The sequence below is a fragment of the Lissotriton helveticus genome, chromosome 3_1 (assembly GCF_964261635.1).
Source record: "Lissotriton helveticus chromosome 3_1, aLisHel1.1, whole genome shotgun sequence".
NCBI lineage: Eukaryota > Metazoa > Chordata > Amphibia > Caudata > Salamandridae > Lissotriton > Lissotriton helveticus.
In genome coordinates, this window is record NC_136061.1 from 874,927,620 (window position 1) to 874,953,474 (window position 25,855).

General features: G+C 52.8%; 1 protein-coding gene across 1 annotated transcript in view; it reads right to left on the reverse strand.

The window, feature by feature from the left end:
• The window catches only part of LOC144824771 (uncharacterized), a 126,558-nt gene extending 100,999 nt beyond the window's left edge, over nt 1-25,559 (reverse strand). Inside the window, exons 1-2 of the mRNA XM_078683780.1 lie at nt 24,974-25,559; nt 23,908-23,957 (exon numbers count right to left, since the gene is read on the reverse strand). Of these exons, the coding sequence (XP_078539906.1) occupies nt 23,908-23,957; nt 24,974-25,409 (486 nt within the window). The 5' untranslated portion in view covers nt 25,410-25,559. The remainder of the gene's footprint in view (nt 1-23,907; nt 23,958-24,973) is intronic.
• Between the last annotated feature and the right edge of the window lie 296 nt (nt 25,560-25,855).

The window sequence follows — 25,855 nt, forward strand, 5'->3', positions numbered from 1 at the left end:
TCGTATCTTGGATGACTGAGAACATCTTGAAGCTAAACACCGACAAAACGAGGTACTATTTTTCAACCAGGCAGCCCCCCTGCAGCCATCCAAGTGATGGCTGTCAGAGCTGAATCCGCCCCCATCCCCTGTTAAAGCTGCTCGTAATCTGGGTGTTAGAGGGGCGATCCCAGGGGAGGACAGACTCGCCACCTGACCACCCTGTGACTCACCTCTCCTAGGAACACAGCCGAGCAATGGCGGGAGACCCTCAGGGAGAGGATCTCGAATCTAGGATCGTGCGCGCTGCGCTAGCAGCACTTGACAAAGGTACACCACACCGTAGGATTAAAAGAACGTATTCTTTACATCTTCCAGTAAAAATGGATCTTTATGATCCGCAGATTCTTATGTACAGGCGAGCAAGGGCTCCAAGAGTCTCGGTAGGGGTAGGGTAGCGGGACAGTCTCAAGGTTCAGAGACACTTGCGGGTGCATATCCGGCGCACAGCTCTCAATCCTCGAGCCGGGGGATACGGGGTGATCTTGGGGCCAGCCGGACCAGGATAGTCTCTGAGCCGCGATCCAATCAGCAGGGCTCGAGCAAGGAGGTCGCAGTTCTTACGGTCTCGGGGAGCCGCGATCAGATCAGCAGGGCTCAGGAGTTCTCAAGGTTGCAAGGGAGCCGCGACAGCGTCAGCAGGGCTCGGTGGTCTTGGGCAGAAGTCCTTCTCTGCTCGGGAGGAGCCACGACAGAGTCAGCACGGCTCTGGTAGTCTTTAGGTTGCAAGGGAGCCGCGACAGCGTCAGCAGGGCTCAGGTGGTTCTTGAGTAGAAGTCCTTCTCTGCTCGTTAGGAGCCGCGATGAGGTCAATAGGGCTCACGTAGTCTAGGATACAACTAACTTGATCATCCCAGAGCAACCCTTGATATAGGACTGCTCCCCTTTGATGTCCGGAGTCCTCGCAGGCGGAGGTCTTAACACCTGGAGGCTGGTTGTTGTGTGTTCCGCCTCGGCGGCTCCTTTCATCCTTTCAAGTTGGGTCTGAAGGGATCCCAGACGCTCAGCAGGCCTGGAGCCAGCCCTCAGGGAGGCGGGATGGGTGATCGAAACTCATCTCTCGAGGGGAGGTGTGATTGAGCTACTCCTCCCTCTCTCGCTCACGGGGAGCGCTCTACCCCCCAGCCGGGTATGGCGCCGAAGGCCGAGGTCGGGCTGGGGCAGCCATCTTAGGTGCAGGGACATGGGCATCGGCATCGGCCTCGGGTACCAGGGAAATGGAGGGAGAGGACGGGGAAGCCCAGTGTCGGGGATGTGGGTCATGGAGGGAATGGTCGGGAGAATCAGGGCCATAGGGAGCTGCGCGGGTCAGGAGGGATTACTACGGGTCAAGGAGGACCACGCCATGAGGCCGGGCCCAACACGCGTCCCCCCCCAGCTGAAGGTCGGGGAGAACTACCAATCTTCTTGGGGGTTCTCTTCGCTGAGGCGGAAGAACCTGGAGAGGCCGTCAGCGTTGGCGTGGTTGGTACCAGGGCGATGCTCTACTGTGAAATCCATCCCCTGGAGGGAGATTGACCATCGCAGCAGTTTGGGGTTTTCTCCTCATCTGCATGAGCCACCGCAAGGGTCGATGGTCTGTTGGACTCGGAAGTGGGTTCCGAACAGGTAGGGTCGGAGTTTGAGAGCCCAGACTACTGCGAACGCTTCTCGTTCGATGGTGCTCCATCTCTGTTCTTGGGGCAGTAACCTTCGGCTGATGAAGGCTACGGGCTGATCTATGCCTTCCTCATTGAGCTGGGACAGTACGGCTCCGATGCCATGCTCGGAGGCGTATGTCTGGACCACAAACTCCTTGCAGTGGTCCAGGGCTTGAAGCACGGGGGCAGTACACACGGCAGTCTTTAAGGCGTCGAACGCCTCTTGGCAGGAGGGGGTCCAGCACACGCGCTTGGGCTGCTTCTTGGACGTCAACTCTGTGAGGAGACCTACTATGCTGCCGTAATTCTTTATAAACCTCCGGTAGTAGCCGGTGAGGCCCAGGAAGGCTCGGACCTCGGTTTGGGTGGTGGGCGGTTCCCAGGCCAGGATGGCATCGATCTTGGGCTGGAGAGGGGCGACCAGCCTGCTTCCGACCTGATGGCCTAGGTAGGTCACTGACCCCTGCCCAATCTGGCACTTGCTGGCTTTCACCGTCAAGCCTGCCTGGCGCAGGGCTAGCAACACCCTCCGGAGGTGCCGGAGGTGCTCGTCCGATTGTGAACTGAACACCGCAATATCGTCCAAATATGCGGCGCTGAACTCTTCCAGCCCGGCCAGGACTCGGTTCACCAGTCTCTGAAAGGTGGCCGGGGCGTTTTTCATCCCGAACGGCATCACTCGACGGCATCACTCGAAAGCGATAGTGCCCGTCCGGGGTGGAGAAGGCGGACCGCTCCTTGGCTCCCTCTGTGAGCGCAATTTGCCAGTAGCCGCAGGTCAGATCGAAGGTACTCAGGTAGCGAGCAGACCCCAGGCAGTCGATGAGCTCATCTGCACAGGGAATGGGGTGGGAGAGAGGCTCACTCCATCTACGGAGCCATCCTTCTCTTTGGCACACAGGAGGTCAGGGAGAGGCTCCGTTTCCTCTTCTGCTCCGTCGTCGGTGGCCAAGAGCAAGCTCAACTCCGTCCGCACGAAGTGAGGCTTGAGGCGGTTCACGTGGAGAACCCGAAGAGTGTTCAGAGGGGACTGGACGTCCACCAAGTAGGTCACTTGGCTTTTCCTCTCCACGACTGTTAGAAGGGGCGATCTCCGAGGGCCAGGTTGGGCTCACCCAGACACCCCAAGATCCACCTCTCCCACAGAACTTGCCGAGTCTTGCTTGCGGGGTCCTCACCGGGGAGGACTTCGGGTCTAGGATCGTACACACTGAGCTCACTCCATACTACGAACAGACACCACACCGGTGGGCTTTAGTAACACGATCTTTATATAAGCAAATAACGAAGGAAGCACTCTTATATACACAGTGGTCAAGGGACCACAAAGTCTTGGAGGATTCGGGAAGGTGGAAGCGGGACCGTCTTTTAGTCTCTGGGCCAGTACGCGGCGTACCCTACGCACAGCTCTCAATCCTCGAGCCGGGGGGTACGGGATGATTGTCGTACTGGCTGCCTCACCTCCGTCGAGTTGGCTCGGTCGTGATGGTGGTCTCGATGGTCCAGCCGGACCAGCGTACTCCTCGAGCCGCGACGAGGTCAGCAGGGCTCAATCTGGAGAAGTTCGGGAGAGCCGCGACAGCGTCAGCAGGGCTCAGATGATCCTGGAGGTCGAGCCACGACAGCGTCAGCAGGGCTCCGATGGTTACAGTTCAGCTTGAGCCGCGACAGCGTCAGCAGGGATCCGAGGGTTCAGTTCAGCTTGAGCCGCGACAGCGTCAGCAGGGCTCAGAGGTTCAGGATGAGTCTTCTTAGGGTCAGCCGCGATCAGATCAGCAGGGCTTCAGGTCCAAGATACAACTGCCCGCTAGTTGTCGGGCGGGCCCAGTTATAGTCCTTCTGCTCTTTGATCTCTGGACCCTCGCAGGCGGAGGTCTCAGGCCCTGGGGGCTGGTCGTTGGCGAGGTCCGGCGGGTGGCTCTTTGATCCTTTTGAAAGATGGGTCCGGGGATTCCCAGACGCCCAGCGGGTCTGGAGCCAGCCCTCGGGGAGGCCAGAAGGGTGATCGAAACTGGCCCACAGGGGAGGGCCAAAGGTGTGACAGAAACCAGTCCCTCAGGGGAGGCCAGAGGTGCCATTGAAACTCCCTGGCTTATCTCGCTTGGGGAGCCCTACCCCCCAGCCGGGACGGCGCGCCTCTGGAGTCTGGGTTTCGCTGGGGCCGGGGTCATGCGGGGCCCAGGGAGACAGGGATGTCAGGAAGGGAAGATGGCGTCCGGGCCTTGTGGGGCATGCCAGGTTAGGCGCGCGGAGCCGGGAGCGGGGAAGGCAGGCCTGGTCGAGGTTCCAGGGGGGGGGGGGTCTAGGCTTAACTGGGGTAGGACGACCAGGCTCGGGTTGCCGGCTACCCTAACGGGGAGGCTGCTCAGGGGACTCGGGGTACAGGCCTACGCTCACAGGGTGTGGAGGGACAGAGGCGAACCACGCCACGAGGCCGGGTCCAACACTCGTCCCCCCCAGCTGAAGGCGGGGAGAACTACCCTTCCTCTTGGGGGTTCTCTTCGCTGAGGCGGAAGAATCGGGACAGGCCGTCCGCGTTGGCGTGGTCAGAGCCAGGCCGGTGTTCAACAGAGAAGTCCATCCCTTGGAGGGAGATGGACCAGCGCAGCAATTTGGGATTTTCCCCTCATCTGCATTAGCCACCGGAGGGGTCGGTGGTCGGTCTGGACCCGGAAGTGAGTACCGAACAGGTAGGGCCTCAGCTTCTTCAGGGCCCAAACCACCGCGAAGGCCTCCCGCTCGAGGGCGCTCCACCTTTGTTCTCGAGGGAGTAGCCTCTGGCTAATGAATGCCACTGGTTGGTCTAGGCCGTTCTCGTTCACCTGGGACAGGACTGCTCCGATGCCATGCTCGGACGCGTCCGTCTGGACTACAAACTCTCGTGAGTAGTCGGGGGCCTGTAGGATGGGGGCGGTGCACATGGCGTCCTTCAACATGTCAAACGCCTCTTGGCAGGCGGAGGTCCAGCTGACTTTCTTCGGCTGGTTTTTGGAGGTTAACTCTGTGAGGGGGGCTACGATGCTGCCGTAACTCTTGATGAACCGGCGGTAGTACCCCGTGAGCCCTAGGAATGCCCGCACTTCCGTCTGGGTCGTGGGGGCCTCCCAGGCCACGATGGCATCGATTTTGGGCTGGAGGGGGGCTACGAGGCCGCTTCCGACCTGGTGCCCAAGGTAGATTACGGACCCTTGTCCGATCTGGCACTTGCTTGCCTTAATGGTGAGACCCGCCCTCCTCAGGGCAGTCAGCACCGCCCGGAGGTGCTGGAGGTGCTCGGGCCAGTGGGAGCTGTACACTGCGATATCGTCCAGATACGCGGCGCTGAACTCTTCCAACCCCGCCAGTACCTGGTTCACCAGCCTCTGGAAGGTGGCGGGGGCGTTCTTCATCCCGAAGGGCATCACCCGGAAATGGTAGTGACCATCCGGGGTGGAAAAAGCGGATCTTTCCTTAGCTCCCTCGGTGAGGGCGATCTGCCAGTATCCACTGGTCAGGTCGAATGTGCTAAGGAACCGAGCAGCCCCGAGGTGATCGATAAGCTCGTCGGCTCGGGGGATAGGATGCGCGTCGGTCCTGGTGACTGCGTTGAGCCCGCGGTAGTCAACACAGAACCTCAGCTCGGGAACAGCACCGGGGGCGGCTGCCTTCGGAACCAGGACCACGGGGCTAGCCCATGGGCTGTCAGAGGCTTCGACCACCCCGAGAGCTAACATCTTTGAGACTTCGGCCTTGATGCAGGCCCGAACTCGGTCAGGGACGCGGTAGGCTCGGTGCCGTACCGGTGGGCTGTCCCCGGTGTCCACGTCGTGGACACACCAGTTGGTGATGCCGGGGGTGAGGGAGAAGAGGTCCGAGAACTGTCCCAGCAACTGGCGACAGTCCTCGCGCTGCTCTGGAGAGAGGGAGGAGGAGAGACTCACTCCCTCTACAGAGCCATCTTTTTCTTTCGTGGACAGGAGATCGGGGAGAGGCTCCATCTCTTCTTCTTCCCCATCGTCCGTGGCGAGGAGTAAGCTCAACTCGGACCGGGCGAAGTGGAGTTTGAGGCGGTTTACGTGAAGGACCCGCAAGGGGTTCCGGGGGGACTCCACGTCGATGAGATAAGTCACCTGACTCTTGCGTTCTACCACCTTGAAGGGCCCTGTCCACTTGTCTTGCAGGGCACAGGGCTCCACAGGGGCCATCACCCAGACCCGCTGTCCGGGCTGGAACTCGACCAGAGTGGCATTTTGGTCATACCACCGTTTCATTTCTTCTTGGCTGGCCTCGAGGTTTGCCTCGGCCAGTTCTCGGAACTTCCTCGTCTGGTTCCGGAGGGCCAGAATGTATCGAAACACATCGGGAGGGGGCTCTGGGGCCGCCATCTCCCACCCTTCCTTGACCAGGGTGAGGGGTGCCCGTAGAGCAGCTAAAAAGGGGCAGAACCCCGTGAACTTTTGGGGGACTTCGCGGTACGCGAAGAGGAGACAGGGGAGGAGGACGTCCCACTTACGCCTCAGGGGCTCTTCAAGACCCATGATCATTCCCTTGAGGGTCCGGTTGAATCGCTCAACCAGGCCGTTACCTTGAGGGTGGTATGGGGTGGTGAATTTGTACGTCACCCCACATTGTTGCCAAAGGGACTTCATGTATTTTGAGATGAAGTTGGTCCCTCGGTCGCTGACGACTTCTCGGGGGAATCCCACCCGGGAGAAGATGGCCATGAGGGCCCGCCCCACTACGGGGACGGTCACCGTTCGGAGGGGAATGGCTTCGGGGTATCGGGTGGCATGGTCCACCAGGACCAGGATAAAGCGGTGCCCCAAGGAGGTCTGGGGGTCGAGGGGGCCCACGATGTCGATTCCCACCCTCTCAAAGGGGGTACTGACCACGGGGAAGGGTTGGAGAGGAGCCTTGCGCTTCCCTCCGCTCTTTCCGCTGGACTGACATGTGGGACAGGACTTACAGTGGCCTTCTACATCGGAGCGCATGCCCGGCCAGTAGAAGTGGGTGACCAGGCGATGGTACGTTTTGTCTTGTCCCAAGTGTCCCGCCAGGGGCACGTCATCGGCCAGGTTCAGGAGAAAGCCGCGGAAGCGTAGGGGGACCACTAGCACTCAGCCGGACCCTAGTTCGGCAGACTTTTGCTCGCTGTATAAGAAGCCGTTTTCCCAATATACCAAGTGGGGGCCAGACTGGTCACCGGCGGCCTGGGCGGCGGCCTGCTGCCGCGGCCCAACCAAGGATGGACAGGAGGTCTGCTCTAGGCAGAATTCTTCTCGAGACGGTCCCCCTTCCTGGCGCCATTGGGCCAGCTCAGGAAGGTCGTCCAAGCTCGTGGTCGGTTCGACACCAGGGCCGAGGGGACCTGCGTCGGGGGGGGAGCTCTCTCCGGGGAACAGCTCAGGGGTCTCGGAGGGTTCAGGGACCTCGTGGTCCTCCGGGGTCGCTGGTGCCGCCTCTAAGGTCGCCCCTTCGGGGGTCGCCTTTCGGGCGGACATCGACCGGGTGCTCACACAGGCCCACTCGGGTAGGCCCACCATCTCCAAGTGGGTCCTTTTCTCAACCCGCTGCCATGGGGAGCTCTCTAGGTCGTTGCCGAGCAGGCAGTCCACCGGCATGTCGGAGCGGACCGCTACTCGTAACTCTCCAGAGACGCCCCCCCATTCGAACGGGACTTGAGCTATCCGGCATGTACGGACGGAGTGATCAGCGGCGATCACCCTGCAGGAGATGTGGGGAACAATCTGGGCCTCGGTGACGAGGTGCCGTTTGACGGCGGTGATACTGGCCCCAGTGTCTCGGAGCGCCCCTATGTGATGGCCATTGACAGTCACCTGCTGTCGGTACTTCTCGGTGTTGTCGGGTAGGGGAGCTCCGGGGACCATTTCCCTATCACCCAGGGAGACTAACATCATAGCCGCGGGGTCTGTTCCCTCGAACTCTTCCTCCCCCTCCTCTTCTAGGGCCACTGAGGTGATGTGGCGCACTGGGGGCCCTGCAGCGGCAGGCTTCTTGAACAAAGGGCAGCGGGGGTCATTGGCATAGTGCCCTGGTTGCTGGCAATGGTAGCAGGCTTGGCTGACTCGGGGCCCTGGCTTAGCTGGGGGAAACCCTGCGCGCGCTGTGGGAGGCGAGGTGCCGGGCTGGTTTCTGGGGGGACTACGCGGGGACCCTACCTGGGAACCCCTCTGTCTATTCTGATTCCCCCCTCCCCTCTGGCGGGACGATCCCTGTTCATTTCGGCCAGAATCTCCCCCGGGCCCCCGGGGGACTCTGGTGCTCACCCAGCGATCGGCTTCGACAGCCAGTTTCCGGGGGTCAGCCAACTTGCTGTCCAGGAGGTGCTGTCGGAGTTCCACAAAGCAATTCAGGGACAAATGTTCATATGCAATGAGGTCGATGAGCCCCTCGAAGGTGGATACTTTGCTGCCCTTGATCCACCCTTCCAGGGCCCGGCTGTAGAAATTGACATTCTACCCACGTGGTGCCGGGGATCTTCTTGCATTCTCGGAAGCGTTGGCGGTACATTTCTGGGGTGAGCCCGTACCTTGTGAGGAGGGCCTCTTTCATGTGGCTGTAGGAGGTCTGTTCGGCAGACGGTAGGTCGAGTAGGGTGTCTCTCCCCTCGCTCAGGAATCGACCCCACAGCCCGGCTCCCCAATCTTTCTGCGGAACTCGGTGGGAGGTCATAGCTACCTCGTAGGCCTTGAACCATTGCTGGATGTCATCGTTTTTATAATATTCTTTGACCACATCCTTGGGGATGTGGACCTTGGGTTCCACCGGGGGAACAGACTCTCGGGTCGCTGCTGTTTTGTTGCCTTCGTTCCGGGCCTTTAATTCTATTTCCAATACGCTGCGCTCGTGCTCCAGCTGGAGCTTCTTTCTGTCATGTTCTCGCTGGAGTTTCTTCTCCTCCAGTTCTCCTTGCAGCCGCAGTTGTTCGATGGCTAGCTTTTTCTCGGCCAGCTTGAGTTCTACCTCCATCTTTAAACGGGCTAGTTCTAGCTCGTGGCTTCGGTTGCGTTCTCGGTCGGTCATCTCTTCTCGAGATAGACCTCTCTCCGTGCTGTGAGTCCGCGTCGGGGACTCTGCTCTTTCTCGCTCTGGGGCATGGGTTTCGGTCAGGGGGGCTCCCCCTCCATCGGCTTCTGTCGGTGCTGGAGGTTGGGCTCCGGTCTCCACCCAGGCTGTTAGAGCTTGCTGAAAGTCCTCTTTGGTGTTTAATCCCGTTGACGGGGTACAGAGATCTTTGCAGAATTGCTTGAGCTCACGGTGCGAATAGTCTCCCAGAAGCTCCATCTGGAAGGTGGTCTTGTCGGTCGTGACGCTCATGGCTGCTCTTCGTTCGGGTAGTGTGTCAGTACTGTACGATCCCTAGACGTAGGTTCTTATCGCGACGCTGCCACCAATGTTAGAAGGGGCGATCTCCGAGGGCCAGGTTGGGCTCACCCAGACACCCCAAGATCCACCTCTCCCACAGAACTTGCCGAGTCTTGATTGCGGGGTCCTCACCGGGGAGGACTTCGGGTCTAGGATCGTACACACTGAGCTCACTCCATACTACGAACAGACACTACACCGGTGGGTTTTAGTAACACGATCTTTATATAAGCAAATAACGAAGGAAGCACTCTTATATACACAGTGGTCAAGGGACCACAAAGTCTTGGAGGATTCGGGAAGGGGGAAGCGGGACAGTCTTTTAGTCTCTGGGCCAGTACGCGGCGTACCCTACGCACAGCTCTCAATCCTCGAGCCGGGGGGTACGGGATGATGGTCGTACTGGCTGCCTCACCTCCGTCGAGTTGGCTCGGTCGTGATGGTGGTCGGGAGAGCCGCGACAGCGTCAGCAGGGCTCGGATGATCCTTGAGGTCGAGCCGCGACAGCGTCAGCAGGGCTCCGATGGTTACAGTTCAGCTTGAGCCGCGACAGCGTCAGCAGGGCTCCGAGGGTTCAGTTCAGCTTGAGCCGCGACAGCGTCAGCAGGGCTCAGAGGTTCAGGATGAGTCTTCTTAGGGTCAGCCACGATCAGATCAGCAGGGCTTCAGGTCCAAGATACAACTGCCCGCTAATTGTCGGGCGGGCCCAGTTATAGTCCTTCTGCTCTTTGATCTCCGGACCCTCGCAGGCGGAGGTCTCAGGCCCTGGGGGCTGGTCGTTGGCGAGGTCCGGCGGGTGGCTCTTTGATCCTTTTGAAAGATGGGTCCGGGGATTCCCAGACGCCCAGCGGGTCTGGAGCCAGCCCTCGGGGAGGCCAGAAGGGTGATCGAAACTGGCCCACAGGGGAGGGCCAAAGGTGTGACAGAAACCAGCCCCTCAGGGGTGGCCGGAGGTGCCATCGAAACTCCCTGGCTTATCTCGCTTGGGGAGCCCTACCCCCCAGCCGGGACGGCGCGCCTCTGGAGTCGGGGTTTCGCTGGGGCCGGGGTCACGCAGGGCCCAGGGAGACAGGGATGTCGGGAAGGGAAGATGGCATCTGGGCCTTGTGGGGCATGCCAGGTTAGGCGCGCGGAGCCGGGAGTGGAGCGGGGAAGGCAGGCCTGGTCGAGGTTCCAGGGGGGGTCTAGGCTTAACTGGGGTAGGACGACCAGGCTCGGGTTGCCGGCTACCCTAACGGGGAGGCTGCTCAGGGGACTCGGGGTACAGGCCTACGCTCACAGGGTGTGGAGGGACAGAGGCGAACCACGCCACGAAGCCGGGTCCAACAACGATCTTAAAGGGGCCGGTCCATTTGTCTTGGAGGGCGCAGGGTTTCACCGGGGACATCACCCAGACCTGCTGGCACGGTTGAAACTCGACCAGAGTGGCATTCTGGTCATACCAGCGCTTCATCTCCTCCTGACTTGCTTCGAGGTTGGCTTCGGCCAACGCTTGGAATTTCAGTGTTTGATTTGAGGGTGAGAATGTAGTGGAACACATCTGGGGGTGGTTCTCGGGGGGCCGTCTCCCATCCCTCCTTGACAAAGCCGAGGGGCCCCCGGATGGGATGCCCGTACAGCAGCTCAAATGGGCTGAACCCCAGGACTTCTGGGGGACCTCCCACTATGCGAACAAGAGGCAGGGGAGGACGACGTCCCACTTGCGCTGGAGGGGCTCTTCTAGGCCCATGATCATCCCCTTCAGTGTCCGGTTAAACCGTTCCACTAGGCCATTTCCTTGGGGATGATACGGGGTGGTGAATTTGTAGGACACTCCACATTGTTGCCACAGGGACATCATGTATTTAGAGATAAAGTTTGTGTCGCGGGGAAAACCCACTCGGGAGCAGATCCCCACCAACGCTCGGCCCACCACGGGGGCCATTATGGTGCGGAAGGGGATGGCCTCGGGGTATCGGGTGGCGTGATCCTCCAGGACTAGGATGAATCGGTGACCTTGGGAGGTTCTAGGGTCCAGGGGCCCTACTAGGTCGATCCCAACCCGCTCAAAGGCGGTACTGACGACAGGGAAGGGTTGGAGGGGAGCCTTGCGCATTCCTCCACTTTTTCCACTAGCCTGGCACGTGACACAGGACTTGCAGTGGGCTTCTACATTCGCTCCCATCTTGGGACAATAGAAGTGCGTAACTAGGTGGTCATAGGTCTTGTCCTGGCCCAAGTGTCCCGCCAGGGGCACATCGTGGGCCAGGCCCAGGAGGAAGTCTCGGAAGCGTAGGGGTACCACCAGCACTCGGGCTGACCCTAGCTCGGCAGACTTCTGCTCACTGTACAGGAGGTCATTCTACCAATATACGGAATGGGTTCCAGTCTGGTCACCCGCAGCTTGGGCCGCGGCCTGTTGCCGGGGTCCAACCAGGGAAGGGCAAGTGGCTTGCTCCCGGCAGAACTCCTCTCGGGAGGGGCCCCCCTCGTGACGCCACTCGGGCAGATCATCTAGCTCAGGGATCTGTGCGGGATCGGGATGCAAGGGTTCATGGTCAGTGACGGGCTCTCCTCCTGGGGAGAGGCCAGTGGGCTCAGTTCGGTCGTCCCTATCTTCTTCTACAGGGCGGTGGCTGGGAGGCTCGGCTTCGACAGCCCCGAGGGGGGGTAGTCGGGGGGACATGGATCGGGTGGTGGCGCACACCCACTCGAGTAGGCCCATCATGCCCAGGTGGGTCTTGCGCTCCACCTGTCTCCACGGGGAACTTTCTAGGTCATTGCCCAGGAGACAGTCAACAGGTTGGGAGGCTCAGACAGCGACTCGTAACTTTCCTATCACTCCCCCCCCATTCGAACGGTACCAGGGCCATTTTACATAAGCTCTCCGTGTTGTCGGCGGACAATACTGGGCACAGGACATTCGGAATGCTCTGATCATCTCTGACTAGGTGACTGAGCACACCGGTGATACTCGCCCCGGTGTCGCGAAGGGCCTCCACTCGGTGGCCATTCACAGTAACCAGTTGCCAGTATTTCTTGGTATTATCGGGTAGGGGGGACCCGGGGATCATCTCTCGGTCTCCTAGGGAGACTAGGGCCATGGCAGCGGGTTCCCACTCTTCGGTGTCCTCCATCTCCTCCCCTACGGCTACCTTGGGGAGCTGTCGTGGAGGGTCGCGGGGCCATGGGTCACTGGCGTAATGCCCTGGCTGTTGGCAACGGTAACAGTAAATAGTGACCCCGGTGCCCACGGTTACCCGGGGAAGCAGGATTGGCTGGTGGGGGTGCTGGTAAGGTCTGGGGTTGGATTCGGGGGGGGGGGAACTACGCTGGGGTCCTGACTGGGAATCCCTCTGCTTTCCTTGGTTCCCCCCTCCCCTCTGGCGGGAAGATCCCCGATTGCTTCGGGGGTGGTCTCCTACAGGGCCCCGGGGGACCCGGGTGTTCACCCAGCGATCGGCCTCCACGGCCAGCTTCCTTGGGTCTGCAAGCTTGCTGTCCAGCAAATGATGGTGTAGGTCCACAAAACAGTTCGCGGACAAGTGTTCCCATGCGATGAGGTCGGTAAGTTCTTCAAAGGTGGTAACTTTGCTACCCTTGATCCACCCTTCAAATGCTAGACTGTAAAAGTTCACGTACTCCACCCACGTGGTGCCAGGGATCTTCTTGCACTCTCGGAACAGCTGGCGGTACATCTCGGGGGTGAGTCCGTATCTCGTGAGGAGGGTCTCTTTCATGTGGCTGTAGGAGGTCTGTACGGAGGACTGCAGATCGAGCAGGGTGTCTCTCCCCTCGCTCAGGAATCGACCCCACAACCCAGCTCCCCAATCCTTCTGTGGAACTCGGTGGGAGGTCATGGCGACTTCGTAGGCCTTGAACCATTGCTGGATATCGTCGTTCTTATAGTATTCTCTCACCACATCCTTGGGGATGTGGACTTTTGGCTCTACCGGGGGGGGACGGCTTCTCGGTTACCCGGGGATCGGTTTTCTTCGCTCCGGGCCTTTAGATCGATCTCCTTCAGGCCGCGCTCATGCTCCAGCTGGAGTCTCTGGTCTTCATGTTCCTGTTGGAGTTTCTTCTCTTCCAACTCTCCTTGTACTCGTAGCTGCTCTAGCGCTAGCCTCTTTTCTGCTAGCTTTAATTCGCACTCAATTTTGAGTTTGGCCAATTCAAGTTCATGATTGCGGTTTCTTTCTCTGTCCGCTATCTCCTACCGGGGAGAGGCCCCCATCTGGTGCACTGCTCCGTACCGGAGTACTGCTGCCCACTCTTGGGTTGGGGTAGTGTTCGGTCGGCTGCCCTGCTCCTCCTCCTGACAGGGGAGGGTTTTCCTCGGATTCCACCCAAGCTTGTAGAGCTTTCTGCATATCTTCCTTCGTATTCAGGCCTGTGGTAGCGATTCCTCGTGCTTTGCAAAACTCTTTCAGTTCTTTGTGCGTGTACTCTTCCAGCCGTTCCGCACGGAACGTGGTACTTGCGTCGGCTTCAGTGGAACTCTTGGTGTTTCTTTCTGGCATCTTTGTTCGGTAGTGCGTCAGCCGCTTACTGTACGATCTCTTGATTATGGACTCGGATCCCGTCGCTTGCCACCAATGTTAGAGGGGCGAACCCAGGGGAGGACAGACTCGGCACCTGACCACCCTGTGACCCACCTCTCCTAGGAACAGAGCCGAGCAATGGCAGGAGACCCTCAGGGGGAGGATCTCGAATCTAGGATCGTACGCGCTGCGCTAGCACCACTTGACAAAGGGACACCACACCGTAGGATTAAAAGAACGTATTCTTTATATCTTCCAGTAAAAATTGATCTTTACGATCCGCAGATACTTGTGTACAGGCGAGCAAGGGCTCCAAGAGTCTCGGTAGGGGTAGGGTAGCGGGACAGTCTCAAGGTTCAGAGTCACTTGCGGGAGCGTATCCGGCGCACAGCTCTCAATCCTCGAGCCGGGGAATAGGGGGTGATCTTGGGTCCAGCCAGACCAGGATAGTCTCTGAGCCGCGATCCAATCAGCAGGGCTCGAGCAAGGAGGTCGCAGTTCTTACAGTCTCAAGGATGGCTGTCGGGTTTTGACCACAGGGTGGCGATCGTGTGCGCGTCAGTTCGAAGCAGCAGAGCAAAGCAGAAGCAGAAGCCGAGACGGCGGAGGCAGAGGCGGCGTGAAGCGAGAGGGACCTTATATTGGGGGTGACCAGCCCTGCCCCAGCCTGCCCTGCCCTCGGCGCGCCCTTCTGCCTCAATCCGTGAGGACGGGAGATTGAGAAATCGAGAGGCGGCCACACAGTAAAAGTACAGGTGCGACCCGGGACTCGCTCCATGAACCGACCAGCCTGCTCGAGGGGAGGAAGGAGAGGAGCGGCTGGCGTGCCCGAGGAGTGCTGAGTCTGGAGTCAGCAGGGGCAGGCGAGTAAGTAAGCAGGTGGCTGCGTAACCCAGCCGCCTCCCGCTATCGCTGTTGAACGATTGATTGCCACTCATCGCTCCCCACTTCGCCTCCATTGCCTCTATTGCTCTACTTGCTCCATTGCTCCACTTGCTCCATTGACCCATGTGCTCAGCCAGAGGTCAGCACTGAGTAGCGAGCTGATCCGAGCAAACGCCAGCTGCAGTCCGCCAGAGCTAGAGCTGATCTCTGTGGATTTTATCTTCTTCTTCGTTGCTCTCCTTCGTGCTCTGGAGCCGTGAATAACATTATACTGCTGAGGTGAGGCTGCTGCAGAGGGCGGGACGAAGGACGTGAGCGTGGCTGCCGATAGAGGCAGCCGCTAAGTAAGAGCCCGGGGGTCAGACCCAGGCAGATCTGACTAGGTCCGATCTTGCCCGAAGGTCCCCCCCCCGCCGAGTGCTCTGCTCGCTACCAGCCGCCCCCAAGGGTTTGCTTGCAGCCCCCCCCTCACAGCCCTCTCACAGTCCCCTTACTGTACCCTCCCAGCCCTCCCTCCCTGTCTGCTACCACAGGGACACTGTCTACAAATTGCCTTCCCTCTTTGGAACATTACCCAAACCTCCCTCACTGACTCTGTACTTGTTTCTGACCTCAGACCTTGGGCAGAGGTGTAAGTCCCAGTGTGGTGCGATTGAAGTGGTGCCGATCACGCCGGCCCGAGGAGGGCAGGCCATCTGAGCTGGACCAGGAGGCAGGAAACGGGGAACTTATTTCATCCGTATGATCAGGATTTCCCTCATAAAATTCTTGTATACGCTTTTGGAGGTGGCAGGAGGTGTAAGGTTGGGAGGGAGAGCTTGGAAAGTCGCCCGAGGTCCTACCCTCCTCTCTTGGAAATTCAAACTTCCCCATAGCGTATAAGACATATTCAGTCAGTGTATTGTACCATGGCATACAAAAAGTTGAGATCACGAACAATATTTATGAAAAGAGTAGGAACAGACCAAGCAATAAGAAGGAGTGTCGGAAAAATCGTCCGTCCTCTCTACCGATTCGCCTAATGGAATTCTCAAATACTTTTCAAACCAGACCACGAAGGATCTGGAGCGAAATCCAAACAACCAAACTAAACCAAATGAAGAAAAAAAGGAACACCTGGAGACCATTAGCAATACGGGACAAGAAGTAACAGAACAAACTCAAACTATTTAAACAAAAGAGGAAGGAAAAAAACAAATCTTGGAAGCAATCAACAAAACAGGGCAAGAAGAAATATTAAATAATCAAAATTGGCCTCTATCAAATACTAACAGCATAATTATAGAATCAGAAAAATCCAATGACCAAGAAAATCAAAAACATCTAGATTTTGACATAACTTGCCCCGACATAAGCCTAAAAGATTTAGTCTTCAGTACGGCACATCAAAAGGAAATCCAGAACAGTACCCCACGAAAACAGCCAGATTCTGAAATTTCTCTTTCGCGAACTCCGAATTTCCTCACGCAAAAATCTACAGATCACTCTACTGATCAAACTACAGTATCCAAAGCATTGCTTATTCTAGAAAGAATCCTTGAATCAGTCCTTTCTCATTTAGGGAATATCCTGGAAAATACAGACCAGACGTTAGATACCCAAATAGGAATCTTAAAGCACATGGTGGAAAAGAAAAGGAATAAACAACAACTAAAACTGCCAAAAGATGGGGAAGATGGCAAACAAGTAATAGGGGACAAAAGGCCTACCACACAAGCGCCAAAACTGACAACGGCACCCTACTCAACAAAGGTCGACACGGCTTCTCAAACTGGTCAAAGTAAACAAAAAGAAAAGAACAAGTATAATCAAACATATTCACTGAGAAAACTCTTTAGGGAGCAAAAAAAGAGCCCAAATCGGTGGTACAGTCTATAATTTACTATCCTTTATTTAATAAAACAAAACCAAAAAACCTATCAAAAGAGCTAAATGGGACAAATCAAGAAAGAGTAGAAACCCCAAAAAACACATCATTAGTCGCATCTCCGCATCTAGTGACTACTAAAATAAGGAGAACAAATGCCAACTGCCGTAAGCGGATAAAGAAAAGAAAAAACAGAAGGATCGAAAAACAAAAAGGAACGAAAACGAAGATTCCCAGAAACAACACCGATTATCAATGCAAAAACTAACGATCATCAGATATGTAATAACTCGACGGAGCAAAGGCAACAGTATACGACCGCAAAGGTGCAAGCAGTGCTTTCCCAACCTCTAAATCCTATTACCCCAATATTTGTCCCTAGGATTACAGATAAAGAATTAAAGACGCAAAAGGAAAGCCAACAACAAACCCCATTGATGAGGGATGTGCCTTTTAAATCACAGGAAAATTATAACTGTGGAGTGGAAATTACAGACCTCTTCCCTTCGGGAAAGGACCCTCTAAATAGGGAAAGAATATTAAATTTGCTTCAACGGATACAACCTCTACAAGCGCTTGCAAGAAATGACAAAATTAGTCTCCTTCCCAGACGAAAACAAACTTACATTAGCTATTGCTGAATTTTGGTCACCAGTCATCCCAACAATAATATATAAAGAAAAAGAGACCCTACATAAACTAGGATTCGACGTTGCCCCTGTAAAGGTGGAAACCGGTCCGCCACCAGAACGCCATCAAGTCAAACATCATCATCCAGTAGCATCCCAGCTTACAAATAACAGCTGGTCAAAACCCTACAAAGATGACATATCGGTTTCAATCAACAACGGACAAAGACGAAGCTGGGTCAAGAATAACCAATCTCAGCAAACAATCCCAATGGACAACTCATGGGCTTGGATCGCAGAAAACCTTAATAACAAAAAAACGGGACCCGAAATCAAGCGCCCTTTTTAGCCACGGTTTAACCATCTATTCCTGGAACATCGCTGGTAAATCTCAAGAAAAACTAGCAACAATTTCCGAAGATCATCCAGGGATCGTGGCACTACAAGAAACTTGGGCAACTACAAACTTCGATTTCCCCGACTACTTTGTGTATGATATACCAGCAGAACCGGTTAACCATGGACACGCAAAAGGAGGGATCGCTATCCTCCTATCTGAAGACTACCATTGGGATCAGGAAATTATCCCAACACATTCAAAGAACTTTCAATGTTTAAAAATCAAAATAGTGACTGAAAAGACCAAAAGCTCGACCAAAATGCTTATCTGTAATGTCTATATTCCACCGGGAGCAAAAATGGATGCACTATCGATAACAATTTGCGAGGATATCGAAAAGGTGGTTGAAGATCAGAATTTCCCGCAGATGCTCCTTATAGGAGACCTAAACGGACAAATCTCTAATGATTTATTAGAAACATGGGATTTAGGAGAAAAAAAATGAGGCTCAGGAAATACCCATTCCTCAATTTCCCTCAGGATGTAAACCAAATAAGAGAGGGAAAATCATTTTAGCATCACTTGCTACTCTCAACGGAGTACTTTTAAACGGCAACATAGAAGGTGACATCCCTGCTTCCTTCACAAGAAGGGGAGGATTCAGTGCATCAATCCTTGAATATATGATCTGCAGTCCAGGCCTCTTTGCTCTAGCCCATCAACTTAATATAAAGTTTGAGAAAGGAAGTGACCACGCTATTCTACAATTAACAAAGGATTAACCCAGAAACAAACAACTTCAGTACACATAATGGAGCTGCACAAAACAGCTCTCATAAATCCAGTCCAAGGTCGGCTAGCGTGGAACCCTAAAACCTTCGAAGAAATCACCAAAACCATTGAGAACTCAAATTTACTTTCAATTAATCACAACATAAACCCAATATTAAATTTTGAGGCAGTTGCCAAGAATCTTGTTCAACTACTACAGAAGAGCGGAAAATGAGGAATGATAAAAACACAAGGCAACAGAAGATTGTCCTCAGATCCCAAGGCAAGGGAATTAAATAAATTGATTAGGGCACAATTCCTATATTTCTCGGACACCAGAAAACAGGAAATCAATAAACTAAAAAACTATCGCAGAAGACAAAAATTAAAAGAAAACCAAATCTTACAGGATAAAAAATGGATAGACCTCCAGATAGCAGCAAAAAGACAAGACAAACGTTCTTATTGGACTATAATAGCACAAGAAACAGGAACAAAGAAAAAGTTAAAATCAAACCCTGTCCCACCTTCTGACTGGGAAACTTATACAACTAATTTATACAAAGTAAACCAAGTCTCCAACTGTGACACAGTAATGCAAATCGATATAGGACAGGATAAAGTCACAAAAATTGAGCCACTAACACCTTCCTTAGTAGAACATCACATAAAAAAGGCAAGAAGCTCGGCTGCAATGGGCCCAGACCAAATTCCGATTACAGTCTTAAAGAACAACCCAAAAGAGTGGAGTAACTTCTTAACATGCACGTACAATCACATACTTAGTACAGGGGAAACCCGAAGTCCTGGAAGGGAAGCATAGTAATCCAGATTCATAAAAAGGGTTCGAGACTGCTCCCCGAGAATTATCGACAAATAGCTCTCCTAGATGCAACCGGGAAGATATTTGCCGCCGTACTTCTAGATCACCTAAAAGAATGGGCATTTTCAACCGGCTCCATTCCACTCTTCCAAGCAGGATTCAGACCCAAACACTCAGTCATCGATAATATTGCAGTACTTCAAACAATACTAGAAAAATACGTGGTAAAAAAATCACAGGTAGTATATGCAGTATTCGTCGACTTTACCACTGCTTTCGACAAGGTCGATCGAGTTAAACTTTGGAACAAATTACAGAAAATGGGAATACCACAACATCTCCTCCATTTAATATCATCATTATACTCTGGGACTTGGTGTCAAGTCCAAATGGGGAGGGAGAAGGGTCTAACCTCCCCATTTCCAACTCCAAACGGCTTGCGACAGGGGTGTCTTTTAGCCCCCCCTATTGTTCTCCCTATATTTGAGTGATCTACCAGAAACTCCTAATCAGGTCAATAACTTTCCGCCGAAGATTGCTTCCACCAAAATTCACTGCCTGATGTACGCCAACGATGTAGTAATCTTGGATCTGACTCCCTTCGGTCTCCAACGAAACCTTACGGCACTCACCACATATACAGACGAAAACTATCTAATCCCAAATACCACTAAAACAAAAATTCTACCATTTACAGGAAAGAAGACTTATCGCAAATATAACTGGTTACTAGGAGTTAATCCATTGGAAATTGTAAAAGAATATATATATCTTGGGCGAATATTTACTCAGTCTTTGCGCAACCAGCCTCATTTGCAAAAAATGGGACATAAAGCAGATGCCCATACAGGGGCTCTCCAAAGACTTTACTCATCCACTGGTCAAAGACAATTCTCCTCCCTGCTCCAGGTTTATAAAGCGAAAATTCCTGCAGTTTTTTCATTTGCAATAGAACATATTCCAATAAAAGAATGGTCTCAAATAGATGTCAAAGAAGGGAAAATCCTGCGGAAGTTAACCAGGATGCCGCAAGCTGTTCCGGTTCAAGCTCTCAGGCTAGAACTATCATTAGTTAGTTCTTATGCCAGAGGGATCATAAACATAATTAGATGGGCATATAACCTGGCTCACGCAGACCAAGGAACACTTAGAGCACTGTTAAAAATAGAGACACTGGAGCAAGACTATCGAAAATATATATTTGGAAAAAACTTAAGTAATGCTTTTAAATTATCATCAGTCTCTCTAGAAATGTTAATATCTTGGACACCAGCCCAGCTGAAACTCTGCTTGAAGCACTTAACACCGAGGCTAAGCATGGAATTGGATATTCAACACTGCTCCAGACTCTCAATGTACAAACAGTTAGCGGACACAATAGTTTTTAAAAAAACGCAACCATATATCTTTTTAACCTAAATCATGGAGTAAGGCGAGCTATACTTCAAATACGGCTGGGAATATTACCGCTGAAATCATACACCTTTAAGTGGTCATCAAATCAAGGAGAGACGAATCTCTGTGACTTATGCAAAGGTGGGGTGCAAGATCTAGAACATGTTCTGTTTGTATGTCCTAGCGAGATGGTGGTAGCAGCTAGGAACAGATACATTACCCCGATTAAAACAAAATGTAATATAAACTCGGTCCAGAAGTTGATTTCCCTCTCCAATGCTCCACCCAATGAATTTGTGTGTATTAACCTGTATAATTTCTTAAAGTCCTTTTTAAAATTATATTAATGTGATAATCTCTTTTTAGCAAAAATTGAATATGTATAGAGTATAAATTTGTTGTTCTCGTAAGAGAATTAAATCAAATAAAATTATTTGATTTGATACAGTCTCAAGGAGCCGCGATCAGATCAGTAGGGCTCAGGAGTTCTCAACGTTGCAAGGGAGCCGCGACAGCATCAGCAGGGCTCGGTGGTCTTGGGCAGAAGTCCTTCTCTGCTCGGTAGGAACCGCGCCAGCGTCAGCAGGGCTCAGGTAATTCCTTAAGTTGCAAGGGAGCAGCGACAGTGTCAGCAGGGCTCTGGTAATTTTTAGGTTGCAGGGAAGCCGCGACAGCGTCAGCAGGGCTCAGGTGGTTCTCGAGTAGAAGTCCTTCTCTGCTCGGTAGGAGCTGCGACGAGGTCAGCAGGGCTCACGTAGTCCAGGAAACAACTAACTTGATCGTCCCAGAGCAACCCTTGATATAGGACTGCTCCCCTTTGATGTCCGGAGTCCTTGCAGGCGGAGGTCTTAGCACCTGGAGGCTGGTTGCTGTGGGTTCCGCCTCGGCAGCTCCTTTCATCATTTCAAGTTGGGTCGGACTGCATCACAGACGCTCAGCAGTCCTGGAGCCAGCCCTCAGGGAGGCCGGATGGGTGATCAAAACTCATCTCTCGAGGGGAGGTGGGAGGTGTGATTGAGCTACTCCTCACTCTCTCGCTCACGGGGAGCGCTCTACCCCCCAGCCCCGTATGGCACCGAAGGCCAAGGTCGGGCGGCCATCTTAGGTGCAGGGACATGGGAATCGGCCTCGGGTACCAGGTAAATGGAGGGAGAGGACGGGGAAGCCCAGCGTCGGGGATGTGGGTCATGGAGGGAATGGTCGGGTGAATCAGGGCCATAGGGAGCTGCGCGGGTCAGGAGGGATTACTACGGGTCAAGGAGGACCACGCCACGAGGCCGGGTCCAACACTGGGCTTTCAAATTGATAACGAATTATCCTATAAGACCCAAATTCATAAAGTGACTTCTGCATGCTTTGGCAAACTGCGTATGATAAAAAAGATCTCCCCATACTTGCCCATGGACTCTATGAAGACTATAGACCCTGCTCTCATGATCTTCCACTTGGATTATTCTAACAGGCTGGAACTCCCATGTATAGGCTGCAGCAGGCTGATCTGCAAGGTCCCTTATCGCCATTCCATCTCCCCTCACCTGAAGAACCTTCACTGGTTGCCAATATCCTCCCGAATCCAGTTTAAAGCCCTGGTACTCACCTTCAGGGCTCCGAGCGGGAAAGGTCCGGGGTATCTCAGACGAAGGTTGAAGCTAGTCCATTCATCACAAGCTCTTAGATCTAACCACCTCAGTCTCCTGCTCCCCCCCACCCCCCGCTTCCATCGAGCTAGAAAAGGTGGTAGAGCTTTTGCGGTGGTTACTTCCAGACTTTGGAATTCCCTTCCAGCAAATCTTCGCCTGGCTGAATCAGAATCGCAGTTCAGATGTAAACTGAAGACATTGCTATCTTCCAGCTGCTAACCTTAGGTTCTGTGTCGTTGCTGTCCTCAGCGTCGGGACACCCCTGTTGGGGTAGCCGAGCGCTTAACAAACGTCATAAATAAATTAAATAAATAAATATACTGCATCGTCCTTTAAGTGGTGATGAACAATTTTCATTGTGGGGCTGCTGGCTACCAACATCACCTTTACAGGCACAGGGTTTATGAATGTTATGTATAAAGTACATTAAATGCATTGTATGGCAGATTCATTGGGGGGTAGAGAATTTTAGACTGGTACTGCATATTCAGAAACAAATTCTAAGCAGGGTGGGATAGGTCATGAGAGAATGGCATTTATGGATAACACAATTCCATATTTCCGAACGCTCACCTAAGAGAATCCTTCAGTTTGATAATAAAAAAAGCAATATTGCCAAAGGGGGGTGGGAAGGTTATTTGCGATTGCCAGTATACTTGTGAAACATTTTTTTTCAGAATGCTACACATCTGTTGCTGATGGTAGGAGATTTCTTAGTCCTCACAAAATGGCCTCTTTACAGCATGCACATAAATTCCGAAAACGTGAAGACATAACAGGTCTAATAGTGACATTGATGAATCATACAACCTCATAATTATCAAACATTGCACCAAGGTACATCAAAATGCTTCTATTTCCATGCCCAGTGAGTGAAGTTTCGAAAATGGCCTCATTCGGAACCATGAAGTCACATAAGAAAAATCTGCACACGGACACGTTGCGTCGCTCTAAAAGAGAGGAAAAGCATCAACACCTTTTAGGATAGATAGATTCTGCCATCATAGGCAAGTTAGTTGAGAAGAACCCTCAGCACTCCACAGTAATGGCAGCCGCATAACATGCCTTAGTACTGTACCATGGATCTCTGTTCTCAGAATATTAGCTCATGGGTAGCACAATATATAATGTCGCAGACAGGTTGCAACCGAGTAGCAGTTTGTGGCTTCCTAATTAAAGTTATCAAATTACTGTATGTCCCCAGGGCCCCCATTGACTCGTTTGTGTTTCTTCCCTCAACTGCGCCCTCAGGGCAGCAGTGGGTGTGGCGGACACTAGAAGTACAAAGTTACTATTCTAACGCAAGTTCTAGAAATTTGGGGGAAAGAGCAACTTTACCCAAATATTCCAGGAGGTTTATTTAAAATTCCAACTCCAGTTCTGGAATATTTTGGAGAAAGTTAGACATTCCCCAAGTATTTCCTGTTACAAGTCATTTTTTATCAGAATGCAATGAGTTGCCAAGACGACGTAGAGTGAACTCTGGGAAACCCGAACATTGTCAAATGTGGACAAAGATGTCACAGGGAGACCCCCTTGCAGCAACTGCTTCATTGTCACCACTGCATATTGACTGGGATTTCTGTGGTTGTGACGTAACCGGAACCTATCTTGACACTTGCCAGCTTACAGCTAGCACAGCCCCTGTAACTCTAAAGGGGGACAGGCAAAGAGCTTCCATAGCTACACACCAGAAGAAATCTCTCTGCAATCCATGATGGAGACCTATCTCGCCCGACCCTCCCACGGGCGTGTGAGTTACAGAAGTGTCTGATCCTACACAGGTGCAGGCCTGTCTGTAATACCAAACCGAGGGAGGTGGAGCAGGATCCACTTCCGGTTGCACTTCCAGCACAAACGGTTTAGCATCAATGTATGTTTTTAGCACAAAGTGACTTGCCAATTATTTACCCATGTCTTGGCAAGTTAGGGTTGGCAATAATACCACATCTGGTTATAACAAAGCACAGTTAGTCTTCACAGAGCTTACCGGCTCCTTCTTCTTTCTTCCTCGAGGTTGTTTTTCAACAATGTTGGTTTCTACAAGAGAGAGAACACATCAGAACAAATTGGTGGCACTTTATCTTTTTTGCCCCTGGTTTTAAGAAATTCATAAAAGAGGCCGTAATTTATTTAAACGATGAGGGAGAATTCACAATCGAAAAGGACAACCAGAAGTAAGCAACACTTACATAGTCAATATTACCAATACATTTGCCCAAATGGGGTTAGCATTTAAAATTACCAGAAGACTTCATGCCTACAGCTAACACCCAGTTCCATGTGAAATAAAGCTGTATTCTGGGACTTGTAGTTTTAATTCATAACAATTGGCACTAGCATACCAAATCGCATAACAGCCAATGTGCGGCAGGTCCAAGACTGAACACGGTGTATAACGTGAAATGAAGTAATCTGGTAACGTTACGGGCACTTCCATGAAGTCTTGTTATCTTTCCTGCCCCCCTGCATTCAGTCTCCCCTGTCAAAAGACCCTTGCCAACCTACAGCCTCTCTCCTCATAGAAATGAATGAGCTCCCACATCATGAAGCAGAATGTGGTTAACTGAAAGCTCAGACCTGGAGCAATGCCTCTTTGGTGGCATACATGTACCTGCCATCCTTACCAGGGAGTCCCTGCCAGAGCGTCAAGCTTCTCAGTTCCATCCACACTTAAGCAGTTTTTACGGTGCAGGTTTTTTACTTTGCAATATAGAACTTGTAGTACTTATATAATGGGATGCAACAAGATAACACTTTATAAAATGTAAAGGCCGAAGCGGAACATCTACTCGCACGTAAGCCATTACAAATTGAGTGTTCCACTTGCATACTAGCGTCAAAAAGTGTTCTTTCGTTAAAAGTTTAGTTTTGAAACTGTACTTTACTGTGAGACTGGAGTGCTTGGTAAATTGGCTCCGGGCGGCAAAATGTGAAATACCTATTTTGCAAAAAAAACACACCCTGTCCCCAAACCAACAAAGAGACAACCTTTCAGACATGGTACACGTTTATCAGGCTCTCTTGAAAACCAATGTACAAGAACATTGAACTACCTGTGGTCTCATCCATACTGTGGGCCGCGGCAGTAGTTTCTTCGAGTAAACCCTGTGGCGAGGTTTCAGCATCGCCAAGGTAGAAGGAGCCTGCAGTACGCGGGGCGGTGTCGGACGCAGCCATTCTACTACTGGTCTCCTCTACCAATGGGGGGCGCACTCTAACAACAAAGGTTTCCCTTCTGTTGTACCCCGAAACACCACCTGGGTAAACGTCGTAGGTTCTCCTCCGTGTCTTGCTGTAAGGGTCTTCTTGAGCGTGAGCAGCTCGCACCTGCTCTGGGGACGCCTCTTCAGGGACAGGTGTCACTGGCAGGTCCTCCTGCACCGGAGGTAACTCTCCAGTGTGCTTCTGAATCGAACTTGCGACTACAGCGACTGGCCCGCCATTTTCTTCTCCTTTTTCCGGAACAGCCCTCTTTTTCCTTGGAGGCATCCCTGCCCTCAGTCTTTCCTCCAAAGGTAAACCAAGCAGTGCAGAACAAAAAAAAAACACCAGGCCAGGTGAATCTCTCAGACTCTAATTGAAATCCCCGCCCATCTTCTCAAAGGAAACGCGGGGCTCGGCTGTCTTTCCTTCGGCCGACTTTTGCAATTGGATCTCGATCTGGGCACGGCTTTTACACTCCCACTTGAGCTTCTCGGTTCTCTCGTGGTATCCGACAGTTTCATAATTCTGAATCAGAATGTAGCGTGCTGAAGACGACATGTTCCACAATAGGTTATCAAGAAATGTGTCAACTCCTTTGCATTTGAGTACTCAATCAAAATGTTTATTGATTGATAAATTAAACTCATCAACGATACAAATCGTAACTATCATCATAACATGTGTTTCATAGGCTAGCAAAGAGGCTCAGAGATAGACCTGTCTTCCTTTAC